This window comes from Lepus europaeus, chromosome 22 (assembly GCF_033115175.1).
Source record: "Lepus europaeus isolate LE1 chromosome 22, mLepTim1.pri, whole genome shotgun sequence".
In the NCBI taxonomy this organism is placed as follows: domain Eukaryota; kingdom Metazoa; phylum Chordata; class Mammalia; order Lagomorpha; family Leporidae; genus Lepus; species Lepus europaeus.
In genome coordinates, this window is record NC_084848.1 from 10,458,847 (window position 1) to 10,480,985 (window position 22,139).

At 57.6% G+C, this 22,139-nt stretch overlaps 1 protein-coding gene across 1 annotated transcript in view; it reads left to right on the forward strand.

The window, feature by feature from the left end:
* Positions 1–7,183: 7,183 nt before the first annotated feature.
* The window catches only part of FBLN5 (fibulin 5), an 80,297-nt gene continuing 65,341 nt past the window's right edge, over positions 7,184–22,139 (forward strand). Inside the window, exons 1-4 of the mRNA XM_062181563.1 lie at positions 7,184–7,304; positions 10,539–10,593; positions 12,353–12,404; positions 14,994–15,248. Coding sequence (XP_062037547.1) covers positions 7,288–7,304; positions 10,539–10,593; positions 12,353–12,404; positions 14,994–15,248 — 379 coding nt within the window. The 5' untranslated portion in view covers positions 7,184–7,287. The remainder of the gene's footprint in view (positions 7,305–10,538; positions 10,594–12,352; positions 12,405–14,993; positions 15,249–22,139) is intronic.

The window sequence follows — 22,139 nt, forward strand, 5'->3', positions numbered from 1 at the left end:
TTATTTATTTTTTATTTTTTATTTTTTTTTTTTGACAGGCAGAGTGGATAGTGAGAGAGAGAGACAGAGAGAAAGGTCTTCCTTTTTGCCGTTGGTTCACCCTCCAATGGCCGCTGCGGCCGGCTCATCTCGCTGATCCGAAGCCAGGAGCCAGGTGCTTCTCCTGGTCTCCCATGGGGTGCAGGGCCCAAGCACTTGGGCCATCCTCCACTGCCTTCCCGGGCCATAGCAGAGAGCTGGCCTGAAAGAGGGGCAACCGGGATAGAATCCGGCGCCCCAACCGGGACTAGAACCCGGTGTGCCAGCGCCGCAAGGTGGAGGATTAGCCTGTTAAACCACGGCGCCGGCCTGTGGATTTACTTTTAAAGGTCACTGTGTAAAACACAAACCCAGCACTGAGGGCAGCAACCACTCAGGGTGAGATAGGACATCCAACTACACCAGTAGGAACGTGTACCTGTTTCCCAAAGGGCCATAGGCAGGTGTGAAGGCAGGAGAGACCGAGGGGGAGACTTGCAACCTGAATGGGAGAGGATTCTTGTCTTCCCTGTAAACGTGCAGGTGGATAAAGAAAGCAGGCAGCGAGGCTCCTGGAGCGTCCAGCGATGGCTGCCGCTTGTCCTCTGACGTCTCTGATCTCACGTGGGACAACTACAGGCTGTTTTGGAAAGACAGAGACAGGCAGAGCTCTCTCACCCACGTCACTCCCCAAGCTGCACAACAGCCATGCCAGGGGTGCCAAAGCTGGGAGCCCTGAACTCCACCCAGGTCTCCTCCACGGTGGCCACCCCCTGCTGCCACCCCAGGTCTCCACTAGCAGGACACTGAGTCAGGAGCAGAGCTGGGCTCGAACCCAGCCAGGAGCCAGGTGCTTCTTCCTGGTCTCCCATGCAGGTGCAGGGCCCAAGGACCTGGGCCATCCTCCACTGCCTTCCTGGGCCACAGCAGAGAGCTGGACTGGAAGAAGAGCAACCGGGACTAGAACCCAGCGCCCATTAACCAAGTAAGCCACAGAGCCCCCCACCAAGTGGTGTCTTAACCACTAAGCCAAATGCCCACCCTGTGAAGCCCAGATTTTGAGCTAAGCAGGTACTCGGTTTTGCAGAACATAGACCACGCCTTCCAGCCTCCCTTGCTGGGCAGGCAGGGCTACCATCTTCTTCCTCCCTACTTCCTGCACATCCAAAGGGGTGAGGGGAACCCCTCGAACCATGGGGGTCCACACCTTAGATACCTTCAAGGACAGAGATCCCGCTCTGGCCCAGACCGCCACCCTACAAAGAGTAAGGTGAGACCTTGTCTCATCTCATCATCAGACGTAACCACGGAGCTCTTCGGATTTTGAAACAAAGCACCCAAACCACAACCACCCTACGCTGCAAACATGGCTCGCCATGGGGGGAGGAATTCTTCGGATCTGTCTGTGAGCTCACAGGGAGCGAGGTTATCACGCCGATAAGCTGGGAGCAGGAATGATTTGGGAAAACCTCTCAAGGGGTCGAGCACGTGCATAGGCAGAGCAAGAGGGACATGAAGGGCGGTGGGAGACTGGTTTGCAGGACGGTGACAGTGGGACAATTCCCAGATGACAGGAGGACGTGAGACGGTGGGGAGGCTGCGTTTCACTTTGGAGGACTCTGGCTCGCTGGGAGGAAGAGGAGGAGGGGCCGGAAGAAATGTGGTCAGCAGTATTTATTTATTTATTTTTGACAGGCAGAGTGGACAGTGAGACAGAGAGAAAGGTCTTCCTTTTCCATTGGTTCACTCCCCAATGGCCGCTGCGGCCGGCACACCGCACTGATCCGAAGCCTGGAGCCAGGTGCTTCTCCTGGTCTCCCATGCGGGTGCAGGGCCCAAGGACCTGGGCCATTCTCCACTGCACTCCCAGGCCACAGCAGAGAGCTGGCCTGGAAGAGGGGCAACCGGGATAGAATCCGGCGCCCCAACCAGGACTAGAACCCGGGTGCCGGTGCCGCAGGTGGAGGATTAGACTACTGAGCCATGGCGCTGGCCGTGGTCATCATTATATAGTCAGGGACACAAGTGAGCAGGTGGATCACCACCAGGTGCTTCAGAGGGACTCGGGAGCAGGTAGCGATGGAGAAAAGAGCGCTGGATTTGGCTGTGAGGAGACACCAGCAGACCGCGGGAGCATCACTTTGGGCAGCACTCAGTGGGCTGTGGAGGGTGGAGGGTGGAGGCGGGGCTGGGCGGAGGGAGGTGGCTGAGATGCAACCTCTGGGCATCAGGCACAATCGAAGCTCCCCCTGGCCCCAGGAAGGAAAGACCTGTGGAGCGGAGCCAGGCCCAGCCCTGAACTCGGGTCCTGGCTGTTATGTTAGCTTTCGGATGGTTTGGGGCCAAGCTGCCATCAGTGGGAGGCGTCACTAGAACCAAGAGAAGACAAAGAGGAGGCAGGGATGGAGGGGCCTGCGGAGCTCCGGAGCGTTCCAAGGGAGCCCTGCGATGGGGGAGAAGCAGCCGGAGAATGCGGTCAGTGGGTTAACTGGCGTGAGGGCGCCAGGGTCCAGGAGGCTGGGGCTGTGCTGCTTGGTTTCCAGGTGGCCCAGGTCTCAGGGGAGGCTCCTCACCTGCTCTCCCATTTCCAGGGTCGCTGTGGGTGTCACAGAAGACAGCAGATGCGGCGTCCCCACAACCGAGGGCATTTTATAACATCCCTGGCCCTGTGTTGCATTCTCTTCTAGAAAAAGGCCCTGTGATGAGCTTATCTGGGGGAAGTGAAAAGATAACCAAATTAATATTAGTGGTGGAAGTATGTCATCAGAGGCTTAACTTGGCAAGTTTGCCCCCAGTTTGATATCTACCTTAAAAAAAGTCTTCCCAGGGCCAGCGCCGTGGCTCACTCTCTGCCTGCGGCGCCGGCATCCCATATGGGCGCTGGGTTCTAGTCCCAGCTGCTCCTCTTCCAGTCCAGCTCTCTGCTGTGGCCCTGGAGTGCAGTAGAGGATGGTCCAAGTGCTTGGGCCCTGCACCTGCGTGGAGACCAGGAGAAGCACCTGGCTCCTGGCTTCGGATTGGCGCAGCACTGGCTGTGGCAGCCATTTGGGGGTGAACCAACGGAAGGAAGACCTTTCTCCCTGTCTCTCTCTCACTGTCTAACTCTGCCTGTCAAATTAAAAAAAAAAAAAAGTCTTCCCAAGCAGGGCACAGAGGGCAAACCGGAATTCCTGGAGCCAAGCAGCTCCTCGCATAGGGGATGCTTGCCCACGCCCACGCCCACGCCCACGCCCACGCCCACGCTGCACTGGGTAAAACGGCTGGGCACGTGTGGTTGTACTTGATTGGTGATGGGAGGTGGTGCAGATATTGGGGTTCCCTGTCTTGCAGCTGAAAAGGCCAGGGCACAAGGGAAGGACGTCGTGAGCCCCAGGAGCAGCAAGGGTCACTCGGCAGCTCTGCCAAGCGGTCGCACTTTCTATGCCAGGCTTGCCGGGTCGGGAAACGCTGCAGAGCGCCTGGCCCTGATGTTAGCAGCACACTTGACCAACTCTCCCACAGAGTCGTGTGGGCAAGGGGCGCTGTTTTTCCACAACAGGAAGTGGGTTATGTGGAGAGGGAGGAGCCCATGGCTGCGAAGGGGAGGATCCGGGTCCGGGGGCAGTAACTCGTGGGGAAGCAGCTTTGGGTTCGTGTCAAGACAGCACTTTTTGGAAAAAAAATTCATTTATTCAAAAGGCCCCATGTCAGAGAGAAAGGGAGAGGTAGAGACAGGTCTCACTCCCCAAACGGCTGCAACAACCAGCCCTGGAGCACATGGAAGTCACGAGACAAGAACTCCACCTGGGTCTCCCACAGAGGTGGCAAGGGGCCAAGTACTTGGTCCACCTGCTGCTGCTTTCCCAGCGGCATTGGAAGGAAGCTGGATCAGAAGCAGAGCAGCTGGGACTCAAACCAGGCTCTGGTGTGGGATGCTGGCACTGCAGGCAGCGGCTTAACCTGCTGTGCCCGTGCGCCAGCTAAGATGGCTCTTTCTAACTGTTGGAGCTGCTTAACAGTGAGACAGACTACCTTGTGGGAGAAGCTGGTGGCCTCCAGAGAAACAAGGGACTTGTGCCAGCCAGGAGAGAGTGTTTCATCCCTGCTGTCCCCATGGGGACTTCACTGATCAACTCCGGTCAGGTCACAGAAGCCGGGCTCGGCTGATATCTGTCCCTGTCGAACCTGGGGGTGGATTCATGTTGAAGAAGGTCTTGAACCACGGACAGATGTTCACGAAGGACTCACAGAAAAACAAGAATCAGCCGTCCAAGAACAGCATGGAAGGAGACCCTGTTGAGCAGCCTGCATCCCGCACGTCGTGAACCAGAGCAGAGGGCTTGGCTGCCTTGGGGTCACGCACTACACGAGGCCCAGTGGAAAGACGAGAGGATGCTCCGCCCGGGGAACAGAGCGCACTGGACTCCCTTGTCCATGGGGAAAAGGTCCCCCCAAAGGGTGCCTGAAACCGCAGGTGGTTCTGAGCCCTCCATGGATTGCTCCCTATCCATGCTTCCTGATTTGGGAGTTTTCCTTGAACAGCAGGCACAGTAAGAGATTAACGACCACCACGAATAGTTTCTAACTCATGACTTTGTACTGTAATCAAATTGCCAGAATCACTACTCTTGTGCTTTGGGGGCCATTGCTAGGTAAAATAAAGGTCACTTGGGCATAGGCCCTGTGATACTGCAGCAGTGGCCACGATGACCAAGACGGCTGCCAAGTCCGTCAAAGGCGGGCGGTGTATACACTGCACGGAACTGAGCAGTGTCGAGTCACATCCCGGACAGCCTGCAGCCCGGGGAAGCGTGAGGCCTCAGCACACGACTCAGAACGATGCACACTTGAAAACTTACCAGTTGTTTATTTCTGGAACTTTCCACCGATCCTTTCTGCCCATGGATCATGGGAAGAGGAGCGAACAGCACAGGCAAAGGGCAGAACGGGCTTCCTTCAGTTAGAACCTTGTCAGTAGAAGCCACAGGCCGCAGCGGGGGAGAGGAAGGTCCAGGGAAGGTAGTTCTGTGTCCAGTGCAGACTGAGGGTCATGAAGACAGCCTGGAGCAGGCACTTCGGCTGGCGTGTAAGACGCTCACGTTCCAAAGCAGACTGCCTGGGTTCAATCCCTGGCTCGGGCTCCTGACTCCACCTTCCTGCTCATGCGGACCCTGGGAGGCAGCAGCGAGGGCTCGGGCAGTTGGGTCCCTCCCACCCACGTGGGAGACCTGAGTTGCATTCCCAGCTCGTGGCTGCAGTCCTAGCCCAGTCCCAGCCATTGTGGGCTCTGGGAGAGTGAACCAGGGGATAGAAGCTCTCCATCTTTGTCTCAATCTCTCTGTCTCCCAACTAAATAGGAAATGATTTCAAATAAAATTTTTAGAGGTGGGCACGTTGCACAGTGGTTAAGACACTGCTTGGGATGCCCACCTCCCATATCACAGTACCTGGGTTCAAGTCTCCACTTCCTGCTAACGCACACCCTGGCAGGCAAGTGTTTGGGTCCCTGCCATTCACATAGACAACAATCCCCAGTCTCCCGGCTTTAGCCAGGCCCTCCCTTGGCTACTGTGGGCATTTGGAGAGTGAATCGGAGAATGAAAGGCCTCTCCCTCCCTCCCTGTCTCGGCCTTTCAAATAAAGAAATTTAAGACAGCATTGTCTAATAATCAGCAGTGTTGAGTTGTGAGACTGTGGTCTCCTTGTGGAAGCGGATTACTATTTAGTAAGGATATCTGGGGGAAGCTTGTGTAGGGAATGGGAATTTGGACTCGTGCAGTTGTGAGCATAACTTTTATTTAATCTCCACAGTCACCTGGGAGGTAAGGATTATCCGCGTCTCGCAGATGACAAAGCCGACACGTTGAAAGATTAAGCAGCTCGCCCAAGTCACCCAGCTGGTAAGATTCAGGCCCAAGTGTTCTGGCACTGGCGCCCCTCCCGTTCCGCCTCTTTCCAGCCCTGCCTCTGAAGATGGAAACCATCTCTCTCCAAGATGGGTCTCTGCACAGTTCTGCCTCCAGGATGCTCTGTGTTCTGTTGAAGGCCAGCACTTCGGGGGCCGGGGTGGTGGTGTAGCAGGTAAAGCTGCCACCTGCCTCGCCGGCAGCCCATATGGGGGCCCGGGTCGTGTCCCGGCTGCTCCACTTCCGCTCCAGCTCCCTGCTGATGCGCCTGGGAAAGCAGCAGAACACGGCCCAAGGGCTTGGGTTCCGGCACCAAGGTGGGAGACCAGGATGAAACTCCAGGCTCTGGCTTGGGTCTGGCCCAGCCTGGGCCATTGTGGCCATCTGGGGAGTGAACCAGCCATGGGAAGGTCTTTCTCTCTCTCTCTCTCTCCAGCTTGGTTTCCTCGCCGCACCATCAGGGAGCGAGGTAAATGGAGAAGGTCATTTACTCTCCCTGCGCCTGCAATCGCTCTACGAGGCTTGTTTCTAACTCTGGGTAGGAAAGTGTACCCATCCAGGGTCCCAACGCCAAAGTACACAAGGGCGAGCGGTCGGTCCCCGCGGCCTCCCCGCTTTGGCTCCCTGGAGCCGGCCAGGGGCTCAGCGCTGGCTCCCCTGGGCCTCCGCACCCCGCCAGGCGGGTGCAGCCCTGCCGAGCGCCATCCGCGCCCTGCGGCCAGGGACCCCAGTCTCCCCTCTTTGCCAGGTGGGGCTCCCGCACGTGCGAAGCGCGCGCGTCCGCGCCTGAAGCCGCCGGGGGCCGGTGCCCCTCCCGCAGGCCACGCTCCGAGCCGCCTCCGCGCCGCGGGACAGCAGCGGCGCGCGCGCGCAGGGCCGCCCCTTCCCCGCGCGCCCCGGGCCACGCGGCGCGCGCGTGACGGCCCCGCCCCGCCCCCCGCGGCCCCGCGCGGCCGCCCGGGCTCGGCTCCCAGCGCCGAGCACTTGGCCCTGGCGGGCGCCCCGAGATTGTTGTGGGGAGGCGCGCCAGTGGGTGAGCGCTGTAATCCGAACCAGCTGCGTCCAGACCGAGGCCCCATTTGCATTGTTTAACATACTTAGAAAATGAAGTGTTCATTTTTAACATTCCTGCTCCAATTGGTTTAATGCTGAATTACTGAAGAGGGCTAAGCGAAACCAGGTGCCTGCCGCCAGGGCTCTCAGTGGCTCCGAGCAGCCCCGGCGCGCGCCCCGTCCTCGCCGCCACCCGCTCGGCCCGTCTGGGATAAAAAGCCCGGCCGGCCCCAGGGGCCCCGCGCAGGCCGCCGCGCCGCCGCTCCGCCGAGGGTCCCGCCGGGGAGCCCTCCGAATTCTGCCCCTTCGGCTCTCCGCGCGCGCCTCGGACATGCCAGCATTCGGGAGGTAAGCCCCGGGCGCCGCGCGTGGCCTTCTCCGGGCTCTGGAAACCTTGCTAAAAACCTGATGGGTGGAAAATAGCTGTGGCTGCCATTCAGGCTGTGTCAGGATATTGGAAAAGGCAGGAGCCGGTGATGCAATGATACTGTTAATTATAAAAAGCTGCGCCGCGGCGGTTCCCGTCTCGAAGCCTTCTTTGGGGAGTGGGTGTTTTCGCACAGTCGCGGGAGTCGGCGGCCGGGACCGGGCTGCAGCGAGCGGGGCTTTGCTGCTGCTTGAAGGAACGCGCGAGAACTTGGTGTGCCTTTTTTTTTTTTTTTTAAACGCATTTTTGTAAAAGTTCGTTTTTAAGCGTTGGGAGCCCAGTGCCTAGTTGCCTGGCGATGCTGTGGCCGCGGCTCGCTCCCCGCGGTGGGGCTGCGGTTGCTCCGTGGCCGTGCGGGATTCACAAAGGCACGGGACCCAGTTCCGAGCCAGTGCAGCCATGGGGGCTGCGGGCAGAGGCTGCCGAGGCGGGCGAGTGGTCCCTCCGCCTTGACGGGCTAGGTCTGGATGCCTGCTGCACAGCGAGTCGGGTGGACTCTTGAAATCGCAGCTGCTTTGAACACATTGTGTTTGTGCGCTCGCGCGCGCTGGACACCAGCTATCCTAGTGGCATCCTGGCCCCGGGACCAGCACGCTTCCGACGGGCTGTCCTGACACCTAGCTGCTCTTTTAGCTGCGCTGTGTTGTAGGGTGGCGCACAAAACGGGTGGTCTCAGGACCGCTGGTGAGCATTGCCCACCCCCACTCCCAGTATTCTGTGGTTGGTGCATTGGTGGGGTTTGCTAGTTTTTTTTCCTGACAAGGTGCAGCTCTTGGTGCGGCTGTGAGAGCAGTGGCGTTGACTGTTATTTCTTTTTGGAAAACCGTCTCTGTGCGCCTGGAACTCACTTGGCCCCCAGAACCCAGCTGTGGCTCTTCCAGGAGGTCGGGCTTGAGAACTGGACCCGGCCCGGCCCGGGGCTGCTTCCAGCCGAGGGAGACGGGGGAGCGGGGGAGAGACGGGGTTAGCACGCCTTTTCCACTCGCTCTCGAAGTCCACTGCGTGCAGTCAGTCTGTTCTGTCTCCAACATAAACGAGACAGGATTTTATAACCAACCGAAAGGAAACTTGATGTGAAGAAACAGGAAAACATTGAAATTCATAATATACAGACTGGAAAATAAATTTGTTATTGTTCTTTCATTCCTTCCAGATATAAATCTGGCCGCTGCAAATATCAAAAAGCCCTGGGATTTGGCTCTGCACTTTATAAGGTCAGAGCCGTCTCCAGCCTTCTAGAACCTGGCTCAGGCAGGCGCTTCGCTGAAATGCAAGCTTGGGGGCGTGTGGGGTCTTTTCCCCTGGACGGAGGACTGGGTGGAGGAGTGGGCTTGCATCTCCAACACCACTTCGGGGCTCTGGATGTCGCCTGACTCTGGGTGCTCCTGGTACCTCGGGGGCCGCTGACTCACAGGGGCTGTGTGTCATGCATGTGAGCGAGCTGTGTCATCTAGCAGGCATTCTTCTTGTAAGGAGGAGGGTTGCAGAGCGGCTGTGCATGGTGGCAGTCACGGGCCACGGAAGCCAGCCAGGACCCCAGGTCCACTCCCCTACTGGAAAAGCCTGCAAGATCACCTGCAGCAGGAAGTCTTCCCTGACCGCGCTGTGCCTGGCCCCAGCCTGGCTCTCCCGGCATCCAGTGGGTGTTCCTGCCAGTGCCCTCAGCATGGTGGCCCCGTGGCTCTGCAGCCAGCCCTGGAGGGCAGCGGTTGGGTCATGGTCTTGCGGCTCTTCTGCGCAGCGCCCATGCCTGCAAACAGTAGATGTTTGCATAAATTACTGTCGAACCCAATAATAGTAGTGCTAAACAAAGCTTTGCATTTGCATAGACTTTGTAAATTTTTTTCATCTTAGTAGCAACCAACATCCACAAGTGTTTTCATCTTGTAAAACTAGAACTGTTCCCTAAACACAAACGTTGCCTGCTTTCCCACTCGCTGGCCCCCGGCAACCACTGCTCTCCTTTCTGGCCCTGTGGTTCTGCCGGCTGCAGGTCCCTCAGCAGGCATCAGGCAGTATTTGTGGTTTTGTGACTGCGCTGTTTCACTGGGCACGATGTCCTCAAAGTGGCCGTGTGTGTCCCAGTGCCCTTCCTCATCCGTGTGCACCCCATTGTCCTGGCCTCTGTTGGTGGGTGCTGGGCCTGTGCCTGCCTTCTGGCTGTTACCACTGTTTCTACTTCAGATCTTCGGGGTGCATACCCAGAAGTCGACTTGCTGGGGCACATGGTGATTCTGTGTTTAATGTGGGGGACTCCCTACTGTTTTCCGGGGCAGCTGCCCAGTCTGCCTGCCCACCAGCACTGCACAAGAATTCCAGCTCCTCTCCCTGTCCCCAACACTTGTTACCTTTGGCTAGCATCTTAATGCCTGTGCGTGGTACAGATTTTGACTTTTCTAGCACATCAGTGACCACGGTCTTATTGGATGAAAGCCCGTGGGTGGCACAGGGTGGACGGGCAGGCTCAGAGCGGGTTGGTGGCCTGTGACAGGCAGCACTAGCGGCCCCTGGTTTCCAGGCCCCTCTTCCTGCTGGATTTTGTCCTCTCTGGTCTGCGTGGGTCCCTGTATCCTCTCTTTCATTGGCTGGTGACAGCATCTTGTTTGCCACACCCAGAGGGACCACACTGGAGGCCTGGGCATCCGAGCCCACCCACTGACCGAGGAGCGCCCTGAGTGGGGCCCGAGGGGTCCGAGCTCTGGCTGAGTGGCACCTTTCTTTGGTGGAACTCCAAGTGCCTCCCTTCCTCACTTTCCTCTCCTTCCACGGGGTGAGGTGTGGTTTGAGGTTCACTGCAGTCATTGGTGAACAAAGGTGTGCAAGATGCACTTGCATGAGGAGCAAGGACCAGTGCAGTGGGCAACACATTGTGAATCCCATGGTGGTGGCTTTTGCACTTTTTTTTTTTTTTTTTGGAAGCAGCAAAACCCTTTATAGTGGGTCAACTCATTACCCCTACCTATGCAGCAAGCAGAACACGCCGGGCTGTTTGGGAGCGTCAGGGTGTCCGGAAGCCGCCTTGTGCTCCTCGGGGAGTGTTTGTCCCCTGCTATGTGGTGACATCGCCATTGTGACAGCACGGGCAGCCTGAGCGCCAGGCTCCCCCAGCCCTGAATACGCCAAGGGACTCACGCTGGGTTTCTCGCCCTCCACAGGATACTCACTGTCACCATTCTGGCCCTCTGTCTGCCACGTCCTGGGAATGCGCAGGTAAGCCTTCTGTGTTTTTGAATTGCCCGCGAGTGTGCTACGAAGCCAGGGGGTGGGAGTCCAGCCTTGCATTTGAGAACCCCAGGGTGGTGGAGGCCAGGGGGCTTTGTAGCTTCCCTCATCTGAGCGCCTGGTTATATGGAAATGACAGCTGAGGCTCAGAGAAATTGAGTCTTGGCCCAGGAGACAGACTTCCCTGTGGTGGGGCAGGGACCAGAACCCAGTGTCCTGACTCCCAGTCCAAGGCTGTCTTAATCAAGGTTGTGCCGCCACGGCAGGCTTTAGGCACAGCTGTTAAGACGCTGGTTGGAACACCTGCACCCCCACCCCAGAGTGTGGGTGTGAGTCCCGGCTCTGCTTGCAGTCCCAGCATCCTGCTGATGCTCACCCGGGAGACAGCAACAATGGCTCCAGTGCCTCCTGCCACCCACGTGGGAGGCCTGGATGGAGTTCCTGGCTCCCGGATGCAGCCTGGCTCGGCCCTGGCTGTTGTGGGCGTTTGGGGAATGAACCAGTAGATGGAAGAGCTCTGTCTGCCTCTTAAATAGATAAATATTTTACAAGATGATGCTGCCTCCTGATTTGTCTGCAATGTTAAAATACATTTTAAAGTACATAAAATTGTAGCTCAAGTTGCATGCCAAACCGGCAGCCCTCTGGACCGAGAGCCGTCTCTCTCTGGAAGCATCTTTCAGTAATCGTCCTGCTCAGGTTGTAAGAGAGGAAGGTTCCAGTTGTCTTTGTCTTAGCAAATGGACTGCACATGCCGGCCAGGTCTACTTTGCAGACCTCAGAATCGGGGGCGGGCAACTCGGAGAAGCTGAGGGTGAGCAGTGCTCCGGAGTCCTGGCTGTTCCCCAGAAGGGGTGAGCCTGGAGCATGGGCCAGGGGTGCCCAGAGGTGATCAGCATTGCTCTTCCTAAAGAAATGTTTAATGATGAGGGGCAGGTGTTGGCCTGGCCGTCCAGGCGCCCACATCCCACTTCGCTGTGCCTGGGTTTGATTCCTGGCTCCTGACTCTAGCGTCCTGCGAGTATGGACCCCGAGAGGCAGCGACTGTAGCCTAAGTGGGTGGGAGGCCTGGCTTGAGTGTTTGGCTCCCATGGCAGGCATTTGGAGAATGAACCCATGAGTGGGAGCTGTTTATCTCTCTGCCTCTTGCAATAAAAAAAATTTTTTCTAAAGATTTAGTAAATTCGAAAGGCAAGTTGAGGGGGGAGGGGGGAGAGGGGGGCATCCTCCCCAAATGCCTGCAATAGCCAGGGCTGGGGCCAGGCCACGGCCAGGATCCAGGAACCTCCATGTGGGTTTCCCACATGGGTGGCAAGGTTCCACATACGTGGACCGTCTTCTGCTGCTTGCCCGGGCGCATTACCGTGGAGCTGGATCGGAAGTGGAGCAGCCAGCACTCAAGCCCCTGCTCTGATAGGGCTACCCACCGACGCTGCAAGTGGCGGCTCACCTGCTGCGCCACCCTGCAGGCCCCTGTGAACGTTTCCTTTAGAAAGAGCTTCGTACGTGTCTGTTCAGGGTGGGGACTAAGACTCAGTGATGTGGAGACTCCGGAAGGTATGCTAAGGACGGAATGATGTAAGGAAGAGGTGTGAGAGCAAAGGGGAGCTGCAGTGCAGGTGCTGGGGTCACAAGGCCTTGCGTTTGAAACGCCCTTGCCAGACGTTCTGCAATGCAGCTCGAATGCTGTCATGAAAAGGGCATAAGAAAGCATGAAATGACCTTGCCGGTGTCTCCTCTCCCACAGCAACAGTGCACGAACGGCTTTGACCTGGATCGCCAGACCGGCCAGTGTTTAGGTATGAGCCCGCGCAGATCTCGCTCCCGCCTGGGAGACTCGGGGACGGCCCACTGTGGGGGCCACTGTTGCTCAGCATCGTCCAGCCTTTACTGCCCTGCCCATGGCCGTAGCCGGAGACTGTGGTGGCTGAAGTTGGGGGTGCCCCTTCCCCCCTCCCCTGCTGAGTCCCGCCTCCAAGGAGCTTTCTGTCTGGATTCATCTCCCGGGGCTGCTGGAATGAGCGAGCATAGACTTGGCACTTGCACGACACACATCTAAGACCTCTGTGTCAGTTCCATGGTGGGCCGGCGCACGTAGGCCATGGTCAAGGTGTCATCAGGGCTTTGTGTCTCTCTGGGAGGCTCCCCTTCCTCGCTGGCCAAATTCAGCTGCAGCACAGAGTCCCCCTGCTTCCCTGCAGGCTGTCAGCTGAGGACCCCTCCTAGCTTCCCCCATTTCTTGGCTGATGGCCCCTTCTCCATCCTGAAAGAACCTCCAGTGAGCCAAGTGTACCGGACACTTCAAGTCCCTCCTTCCCCCTTGCAGCATCTCCCTGACCCATCCTCTGCCCGTCCTGCTGCTTTTCAGGACTCGTGTGATTACTTGGGGTTCCCCTCCCCCCATTTGGTCCAGGGTAAGTGCCCCAGCTCAAGAGCAGCTGACTGGGGACCTGCATTTGGCCTACTGCCTTAATTCCCCTTTGCCTTGTCACCTAACCTACTCACAGGTCCTGAGGCCTGGGGAGAGGGTGTTTGGGTGCCCGTGCTGGGGGCAGGGCGTTCCCTTGGTACATCGTCTAGTGGGAGAAGAGACGTAGACCAGGAACATGGTGATGATGCACTAAAGGCGTTGCCATATGGAAGCGATGACCACAACTCTGCACTGAGGAGGGGGCGATGCCTTCTGTGCGGGGGTGTTGAAGCGTGAGTAGGCTCCGATAACGGGGACCCCGGCTGCACGAGCCAAGGTCAGGGGCAGGGAGGATGCTCAAGAACAGAACTGTTCACCACGGAGGGAGCAGACAGAAGCTTGGAGTCAGGCTGTCCTGCTCCTAAGAGCCAGAGGGGAGGGAGATGGTGGGAAAGGAGAAAACCCGCACCCTGGGCGCTCTGGGCTTGGCTGTGGCTTGCCGTCAGGCACTTGGATTTGAACATGTACTGTGGGACAGAGATGGGGACATGGCCTTCTGGCCAATGTCATTCCGGGCTCCAAGGTAAAGGCCAGGCTATCGCCCCTGAGCCTCGCCAGTGGGGCTCGGCGTGAGCGTCTCAGGCTGGACGGTGGGCTGAGCGGCTGTTGGGGTTCGGGCGTCTCTTCCCCAGCCTCCCGTCCACACGGAGCAGCCTCTGAGGCAGGTCACGGGGCCAGGATGCGGAATCAGCTCTGCTGCTCGCTGCCGTCAGCGTTCAGGCCCCTGAGCGCCATTCACGCCCTGGTCAGGCTGATTTTCCGGAGCGCACGGCCCTCGCTTTGCAGGCACGCCAAGCTCTGCACCAGGCTGGCTGCAGGCGGCTCCTGTTTGCCGGCACAGTGGGTGCTGCCTTGAAAGCAAGGCTTTGCTTGCTTAACAGGAACCAGCTCTGGGCCTCCATGTCTTCATGCAAGGAACTCTTTCTCCCCTGCCCGGCTTTCGTCGGAATAGAAACGGGAGCATTCCCGGGCACATCTCTGTGTCGGAGTGTGGTCTGTGCACACCAGGGCTCCCACTCCCACTCCCAGAGACACACCCTTTCTTTGAGTTGTGTTGTTTATGCTAGCTGAGGGTGCTTTTCCTGTGCTGTGGTCATATAAGATTGAAAAATACGGGGCTGGGGCTGTGGCACACTAGGTTAATCCTCCCCCTGCGGCGCCGGCATCCCATATGGGCACTGGTTCTAGTCCCAGTTGCTCCTCTTCCAGTCTGGCTCTCTGCTGTGGCTTGGGATGGCAGTGGAGGATGGCCCAGGTCCTTGGGCCCCTGCGCCCACATGGGAGACCAGGAGGAGACTCCTGGATCCTGGCTTCAGATCAGGGCAGCTCTGGCCATTGCGGCCATTTGGGGGGTGAACCAAAGGAAGGAAGACTTTTCTCTCTGTCTCTCTCACTATCTGTAAACTCTACCTGTCAAATAAAAAAAAATACATTTACATGGGTTTCAAATGTGCGTTTGTTTAAAGCAGGGGTGGGGAAGCTTTTTTCTGCCAAGGGCCATATGGACTCTATGACGTCACCCGTGGGCCATACAAAATCATCGGCTTAAGAAGTAGCCTGCTGGTGATTGATTGCATTTCGAGTCCTGCCAGCGGCTGCCTTGGTGGGGCCAGCCCGGGTGATCTGGTGGGCCTGATACAGACCATGGGCCGGCCGCTCCCCACGCTGGGTAAAGGAAAGTAGGAAGCACGAGGTGGCACAGGGCTGTGCAGACATGGGCAGAACCATGATGGAGGTATTTGACCAAGTGAGGTCTGGACGATGCCCGTCACTCAGACTTGGTGGGCGCCACCCTGGGTGTTGGGAGCGGGTGCCGGCGCAGTGTGTTTTGGGGTCGTCCCCGGGGCTGTAGGTCTCCAGCGCGCTGTGCACAGCGTGGTCAGGGCCGGCTGACGCTGTCTGTGTGTGGTCCCCACAGACGTGGACGAGTGCCGGACCATCCCCGAGGCCTGCCGAGGAGACATGATGTGCGTGAACCAGAACGGCGGCTACCTGTGCATCCCTCGGACGAACCCGGTGTATCGAGGGCCCTACTCCAACCCCTACTCGACGCCCTACTCGGGTCCCTACCCAGCAGCCGCCCCACCGCTCTCAGCTCCCAACTACCCCACGATTTCCAGGCCTCTCATCTGCCGCTTTGGGTACCAGATGGACGAACGCAACCAGTGTGTGGGTGAGTAGCCACCACCCTTGCGACCTTGCCTCGCTGCTCCGTGAGGACACAGCCTGAACCCAGCCTCAGGTGCCGTTTGCTACCCTTCGGAGCAGCCGGGAGCCCTCGGCCGGCCTTCCACAGGCTCCTGGCCCTCTGAGCGCCCGCGTCTCCGCTCCCGTCCCAGCCACAGGATTTAGTTTGCTGCTCTGGTCACAGGCCTCCCGAAAGCCATTCTGTTCTCTATGTTACCTTTTGTCTGTCATCTGTGTGTTTGAAGACCAAGCTCGTGTTTTTTCAGTGAACCAACAAATGCGTCCGGTCAGACTTAGGATGTGAATCCCAGAGAGAAGTTCTAGAAGGGGTCAGAGCTGTGTCTTCAGCAGCCGTCATCTGTGAATAGAACGTGTGCACCTGCAGAAGGGGCCACTGTGGAAAGAACCTGGGTTTCTTGGGTGGGAACCGAAGCTCTTATGAAAAGGGGCCTCCCTGTGGGTACTCGGAGCAGGGGATTCTGGGAAGAGGATGGCGCCAGATGCCAGGGCCCCCGAGGAGGTGGCAAGGGTGTGGCCACACCTGGAAGTTTTACCTCATTGACCAGAGTGGCCTTGGAGGACGCTCTCCTGCGGTCCACACTGGTCTCTTTGGCTGTGGTTAAAGTCTGTGACTGTCTCCAGCTCTGGGAGGCGGTCTAAAGGAGGGCCGTGTACCCCATCTGCACAGTCTTTGTGCTTGGGTCCCCCGTCCTGTGCACATTGGCAAGTTATGTGCGTGTCCTGTGGTACACAGCTCAGAGTACAAAGCACGGGTGAAAACTTAAAAGAATTTGGTGAAACCAATCGGGATGGAATTTCTAATATTTTCCTTCCTATAACCTTGAACTTGGAGAGACCGCTGGGCTAGGCTACCGCGTCGGGAGGTACTTGTCGGTTTCAGGGGTCTGGCGGGTTCTCCTGTGACCAGCAGTTGGAGAGACTGTGCTGGTCGCCTCTCTAAGGTGTCTGTGTGTTTGTGTAAATATGCATTTGCACTCCGCTGTGTGTGAACGGTGCGCACTCAGGCGTCCTTCAGAGCTACAGGGGAGAACCCTGACCCTCATCGTCCACCTTCGCGGTCTCGAGGGGCGTGGGTGTGTGTGGAGGGGGGAGGGCGAGTGCACACGCTGGTTGGTGTTCACCGTGAGTGTCGGTGAGCATGCAAAGGGAAGGTGTGGACCTGGGTGAGCTGAGCCCCCCAGCCTCGGTGGGCAGAGGGTGCCGTGCTCCCTTGGGACCCGCAGCAGAGTGACAGACCATGGTCAGTGACAGGGCCTCGGGCCTCTGCAGCTGTCTTCGTCTCCTGGATGGGGGCACGCGCACCCCATGGCTGGGTACCCACAGAGGCAGGGTGTGAGTCTGGCCGCCCTGACTTCCCGGCTCCAGGCTCCTAGCTGTGCACCACGGCCTTTCCCTTCCGCTAGAAATGATCCCCAGGGAAAGCGTGGCGTCACAGAGCGGGGCAGCGCTGCCCTCTGGGATTTCACGTGGGGCCGGATAAGCCCGGCGGCGGCAGGCACCCAGGTTTGGGACGGGAGCCCCGGGTGGTGGCGGTGCAGGCGGCTCTGGCTGTCTCGGGCCCTCCTGCCGGCCCCTGTTTGCAGAACAGCTGGGAGCTGCTGCCAGGCTCTGCAGTGTTGCCCTCTCTCTTGCCAGGGTCTTAGTGCCCTTGACAACGAGGACACGTCTGGGAAACCTATTCATCCCCAGTCCCTGTGACGTCATGCCGTGTAGGGCTCTGAACCTGCTACATAGGACATACAGGGCCTTCATAATGGTGCCTTTGTAAGAAAAATACAATCTAGGAACCCTGGGGAGGACTGGCACCGGGCCCACCCCGGCCAAAGTGCCCGGCATTATTCATTCAGCAGCCCGGGTTCTTTCTGACTTCCCTTCGCCCCACCCTGGTTTCCTGACTTGCAGAGGGCTTTGAGCCCGGCCCAGGGCTGTCCCTCTGGGCATTGTGAGACCAGGCCTCCGGGGCAGTGAGCAAGAGCAGGGGTGGACAGGCAAAGCTCTTCCTTCCCGGGACTGGGATGGGAGCAAGGGGGCCTGGGAACAGGCTGTGGGGATGCAGGGCACCAAGGTGGCAGAAGTGAGCTGGGGAGGTGCAGCCCAGGTGGGCCCTGCATGGCGGGAGGAGGCCAGGATGTCCCGGATGCAGCTCTGATCCGGCACAGGCAGCACCCAGCGAGCCCTGTGCAGTCAGGAGCGCTGGGAAGAGTCCCGGGAGAGGAGGACGTTTCCAGAGGCGTCGCTTCCGCCCCTCCGCAGTACAGCGAGGGCACGGCCGCCATGGCAGGAACAGGAGAAGGTGACTGCAGGGTTCATCGAACGCTGACCTGGTGCTCGTGTGCCAGGGTCTGGGCAGGAATTGGCAAACTGAGCCCTCACAGCAGCGCTAGGAAGGAGAACTATGGGTTGTTCCTGTTACACCTGCAAGGACAGCGCAGCACAGAGAAGCTAAAAGCCTGGGCAGGGTCACACAGCGAGTGAAGAGCCGAGCCGGGATTTGAAGCAGTCGGGAGAGGAGATCGAAGCGCAGTGAATGAAAGGTTTGTCTGTGAGCTCTTAGAGGGGCAGTTCTGAAGAAAGAGTGAAAATAAGGTCTTTCTCCTGCTCACTCTGTATTTATTTATTTGAAATCCAGAGCCAGAGAGAGAAAGAGACAGAGAGATCTGTCATCCACTGGTTCACTCCCCAAATGCCTGCAACAGCCAGAGCTGGGCCAGGCTGAATGAAGCCAAGAGCCCGGTCTCGTGTGTGGGTGGCACGAACCTAAGAGGTTGAACCATCGCTGGCTTTCCTCTTGGCTATGCGTTAGCAGGAGGTCTGATCAGAAGTGGAGTAGCCACAACTCCAAGCAGGCACTGCGACGTGGCACGCAGGTGTCGTAAGAGGCGTCTTGACCATTGCGCCTCTCGCCTGCTCTGGCCTGAGGTCTGAGTCCACAGGCTCCCAGGTGTACAGCTGGAGCTGCAGGTGCAGGAGCCCAAGTACTTGGACCACCTTCTACTGCCTTCCCAGGCCATAGCAGGGAGGTGGATTGGAAGTAGAGCAGCCAGGTCTCGAACCAGCGCCCACATGGGATGCTGGTGCTGCAGGTGGAGGCTTAACCTTCTATGCCACAGTGCCGGCCCCTGGCCTAATTCTTTAAAACCTTTAAAATGACCTCTGGACACACTCACCTGGCAGCCTCAGAAGGCTTTGCCCAGCTAAGGCCTGGGGAGACTTTGCTCAGAATCTGCTTCTGGATGCCAGCGGGGCCTGGGTTTATTTCAGTTGTGGAACTGAGCCGTGAGAAGCCGGTCGGCGCAGCATTTGTGGGGAAGACAGGGCCAGGAGTGTGACCATGAGAGAAGAGTGGGCAGCCTTCAATCCTGCAGACCGTCCGAGTTCTCCTGGGGGCCCCTGGCTGGGGTTGTAACTTGAAGCCCAGTTCTCAGGCTGAGAACAGAAGCAGAACCCGTGAAGCCAAAGCCGTGCGGTTCTTGAGCTTTCCAGGGTGTTGGGACCAAGCAGGTCCAGGAGGGAGGCGGGGGCTGCACCTGGATTGAGGCAGGGGCTGCGGGCAGGGAGCTGGGGCGGAAGTGGAACAGCCGGGTCTCTAGCCAGCACTATGAAATGGGAGGCTGGTGTCACAGGTAGCCCACTGCGCCACAATACGGGCCCTGACGCTTGAATCCTTACTGCTCTTCAGCAGGGGAAGTTGTGGTTAACGTGTGTTTCCGGAGACCTCAACAGAGAGGCCCCCTGGGAAGCTGTCTGGAGCAGCACCCCTGAGTGCCAGCAAGTGTGGGAATCCCCAGGAGAAAGACTCCAACCCAGGGGGTCCAGAGTGAGGCAGGTGCCAGCCCAGGGACCACACTTGGAATAGCAAGGCCTCGTCCATCGGGCTGTTCTTAGAACTGCGTTTAGGCCCGCGCCGTGGCTTAACAGGCTAATCCTCCGCCTTGCGGTGCCGGCACACGGGGTTCTAGTCCTGGTTGGGGCGCTGGATTCTATCCCGGTTGCCCCTCTTCCAGGCCAGCTCTCTGCTATGACCCGGGAAGGCAGTGGAGGATGGCCCAAGTGCTTGGGCCCTGCACCCGCATGGGAGACCGGGAGAAGCACCTGGCTCCTGGCTTTGGATCAGCGAGATGCGCTGGCCGCAGCGGCCATTGGAGGGTGAACCAATGGCAAAAAGGAAGACCTTTCTCTCTGTCTCTCTCTCTCAGTATCCACTCTGCCTGTAAAAAAAAAAAAAAAAAAAAAAAAAAAAGAACTGCGTTTAAAGGAAGCCAGAAGCCTTGTTTTGGTTATGTAATTCCTGGACTGCTTGAACTTGTGAGAAGAACTTATTACTTTTGTTTAGAAACAAACAAAAACCCAAAGGACATGGTCTGACAGTTTCTTGGGGAAGGGGAGCAGAAGAGATGAGGACTCTGCAGGTTGCTGCTCCCTGGCTGTGCGGCACTCGGAGGGTCCCTGGGCCTCCCTGGTCTAAGTGTCATTATCTGTAAGACGAAGGGGTGGTCTTCCATTAGGGGGCCGTGGATAGAAATCAAGGGATCTGTTTTTATGGATTTTTGCACTGGAAATTCATCATTACTGCCCAGTGTGGAGGCAGCAAGCCACAGGACTGTCAGCAGCTCCCGGGACAACCAGAGACTCAACTGGCTACAGCTCACTCCCCAGCAGTGGCAGTCATTTTGAAATACTTTGATGTGTTTGCAACAAATTTTGAAATGCTGTTCATGCATATCACTATGTCAAGGTGTAGAAGATATTAGATCTGCTGCCTAATCTTGTTTGTTTTTGGTTTTGTTTTTGTTTTTTATTTTTTTATTTTATTTTATTTTATTTTTTTTTTGACAGGCAGAGTGGACAGTGAGAGAGAGACAGAGAGAAAGGTCTTCCTTTTGCCGTTGGTTCACCCTCCAATGGCCGCCCGCGGCTGGCGTGCTGCGGCCGGCGCACCGCGCTGATCCGATGGCAGGAGCCAGGTGCTTCTCCTGGTTTCCCATGGGGTGCAGGGCCCAAGGACTTGGGCCATCCTCCACTGCACTCCCTGGCCACAGCAGAGAGCTGGCCTGGAAGAGGGGCAACCGGGACAGGATCGGTGCCCTGACCGGGACTAGAACCCGGTGTGCTGGCGCTGCAAGGCGGAGGATTAGCCTAGTGAGCCGTGGTGCCGGCCCTTGTTTTTTGTTTTTTGTTTTTTGTTTTTTTTTAAATGTTTGTTTATTTATTTGAAAGGCAAAGAAAGAGAGAGAGAGATCTTCCATCTGCTTGTTCACTCCCCAGATGCCCACAACAGCCAGATGTGGGCCAGGTGGAAGCCGGGAGCCAGGAGCTAGGTCTACCATGTGGGTGGTAGGGATTCAAGCACACGGGCCCTCTTTGCTGCCTTCGTGGGCACATTAGCAGGAAGCCGTATCAGAAGGGGAGTAGCTGGGACTTGAACCTGCTCTCTGATAGGGGCTGCCCATGTGGGAGGTTTTCATGGCAAGCCACGGGTTCACCCGCTGCACCACAGTGCCAGCCCCAATCTTGTTATTTGATGACACTGATAAAGAAGCATAGAAGTCTTCAAAAAAAAGGTCTTGGGAATGTACATTGTGAAAAGACTATACAAATTTTTTTTTTTGCACCAAAGTAAATTTGTGTTTTCATTCTTTTCCATGACATTTCTGATTCCCCGTGTGTGACTCTGTCTGCGTGGGTGTGACTTGGGCACACCTTTTAAAAGAAAGTTTTGATAAACATCTTTCAGTGTAGTTGGCTTCCTCTGTAACCCTATGCATGATTTTATGCAAGTCAAAGCCTTTTTCTAAGCGAGGGGCCTGGGGCTTCCTCACTGCAGGACAGGTGCGCGGCACCCACACGGCAGGCTTCGGCTCCCTGCTCAGGTGAATCTGCAGGCCCTTCCCACTCACCCTTCCCAGCTTCAGGGAGCATCATTTTTGTGTCCAGACGGTCTGGATTTCCTGTAACTCTTTCTAACCTGGGCAGCAGGGGCTGTGGCTCTCCGATGCTCGCCAGTGTTTTGGCCGGCGCCGGGCCAGTTCCCCATTTGTGGGGCGGCTCCGCCCACGGCAGCTGCAGCCGAGCTTGGTGAGGTCAGTGCGGGTGGGACCTCCGCTGTGGGGCCAGCCCTGCCTTGAGTCGCCTCCCCAGGGCCTAGTGAGGCGGTTTTCTCAATGACCTCCATATTGTTCTTGGCTCTCCTCTTACGCTGCTGGGTACGGTCGTGTTTCTTCTCATTATATTTCACTCTGGAGTTGGCCCGTTGTGTGGGAAGAGCAAGAGGATGGATGAAGTGTGGGTTTTTAACAGCGGGACTGTTCAGTTCTGCCTCTGATGGTCCTGGCAAAGGGGCTGGTGACGGGGACTCCAGGGAATGGCGGGCGGGGGACAGGAGATGGCAGTTGCCACGTAGCCACAGGCTGCCCGCCCGAAGCAGTGGGTGGGTGTGTTGGGATGCATCTGTTAGAAGTGTAGTGGTGGCTGGCGCCGCGGCTTGCTAGGCTAATCCTCCGCCTACGGCGCCGGCACCCTGGGTTCTAGTCCCGGTCGGGGCGCCAGATTCTGTCCGGGTTGCTTCTCTTCCAGTCCAGCTCTCTGCTGTGGCCAGGGAGTGCAGTGGAAGATGGCCCAAGTCCTTGGGCCCTGCACCCGCATGGGAGACCAGGAGGAAGCACCTGGCTCCTGGCTTTGGATCAGCGCTGTGCGCCGGCCACAGCATGTCGGCCGCAGCGGCCATTGGAGGGTGAACCAATGGAAAAAGGAAGACTTTTCTCTCTGTCTCTCTCTCACACTGTCCACTCTGCCTGTTAAAAAAAAAAAAAAAAGAAGAAGAAGAAGAAGAAGAAGAAGTGTAGTGGTTCTGCCTTCT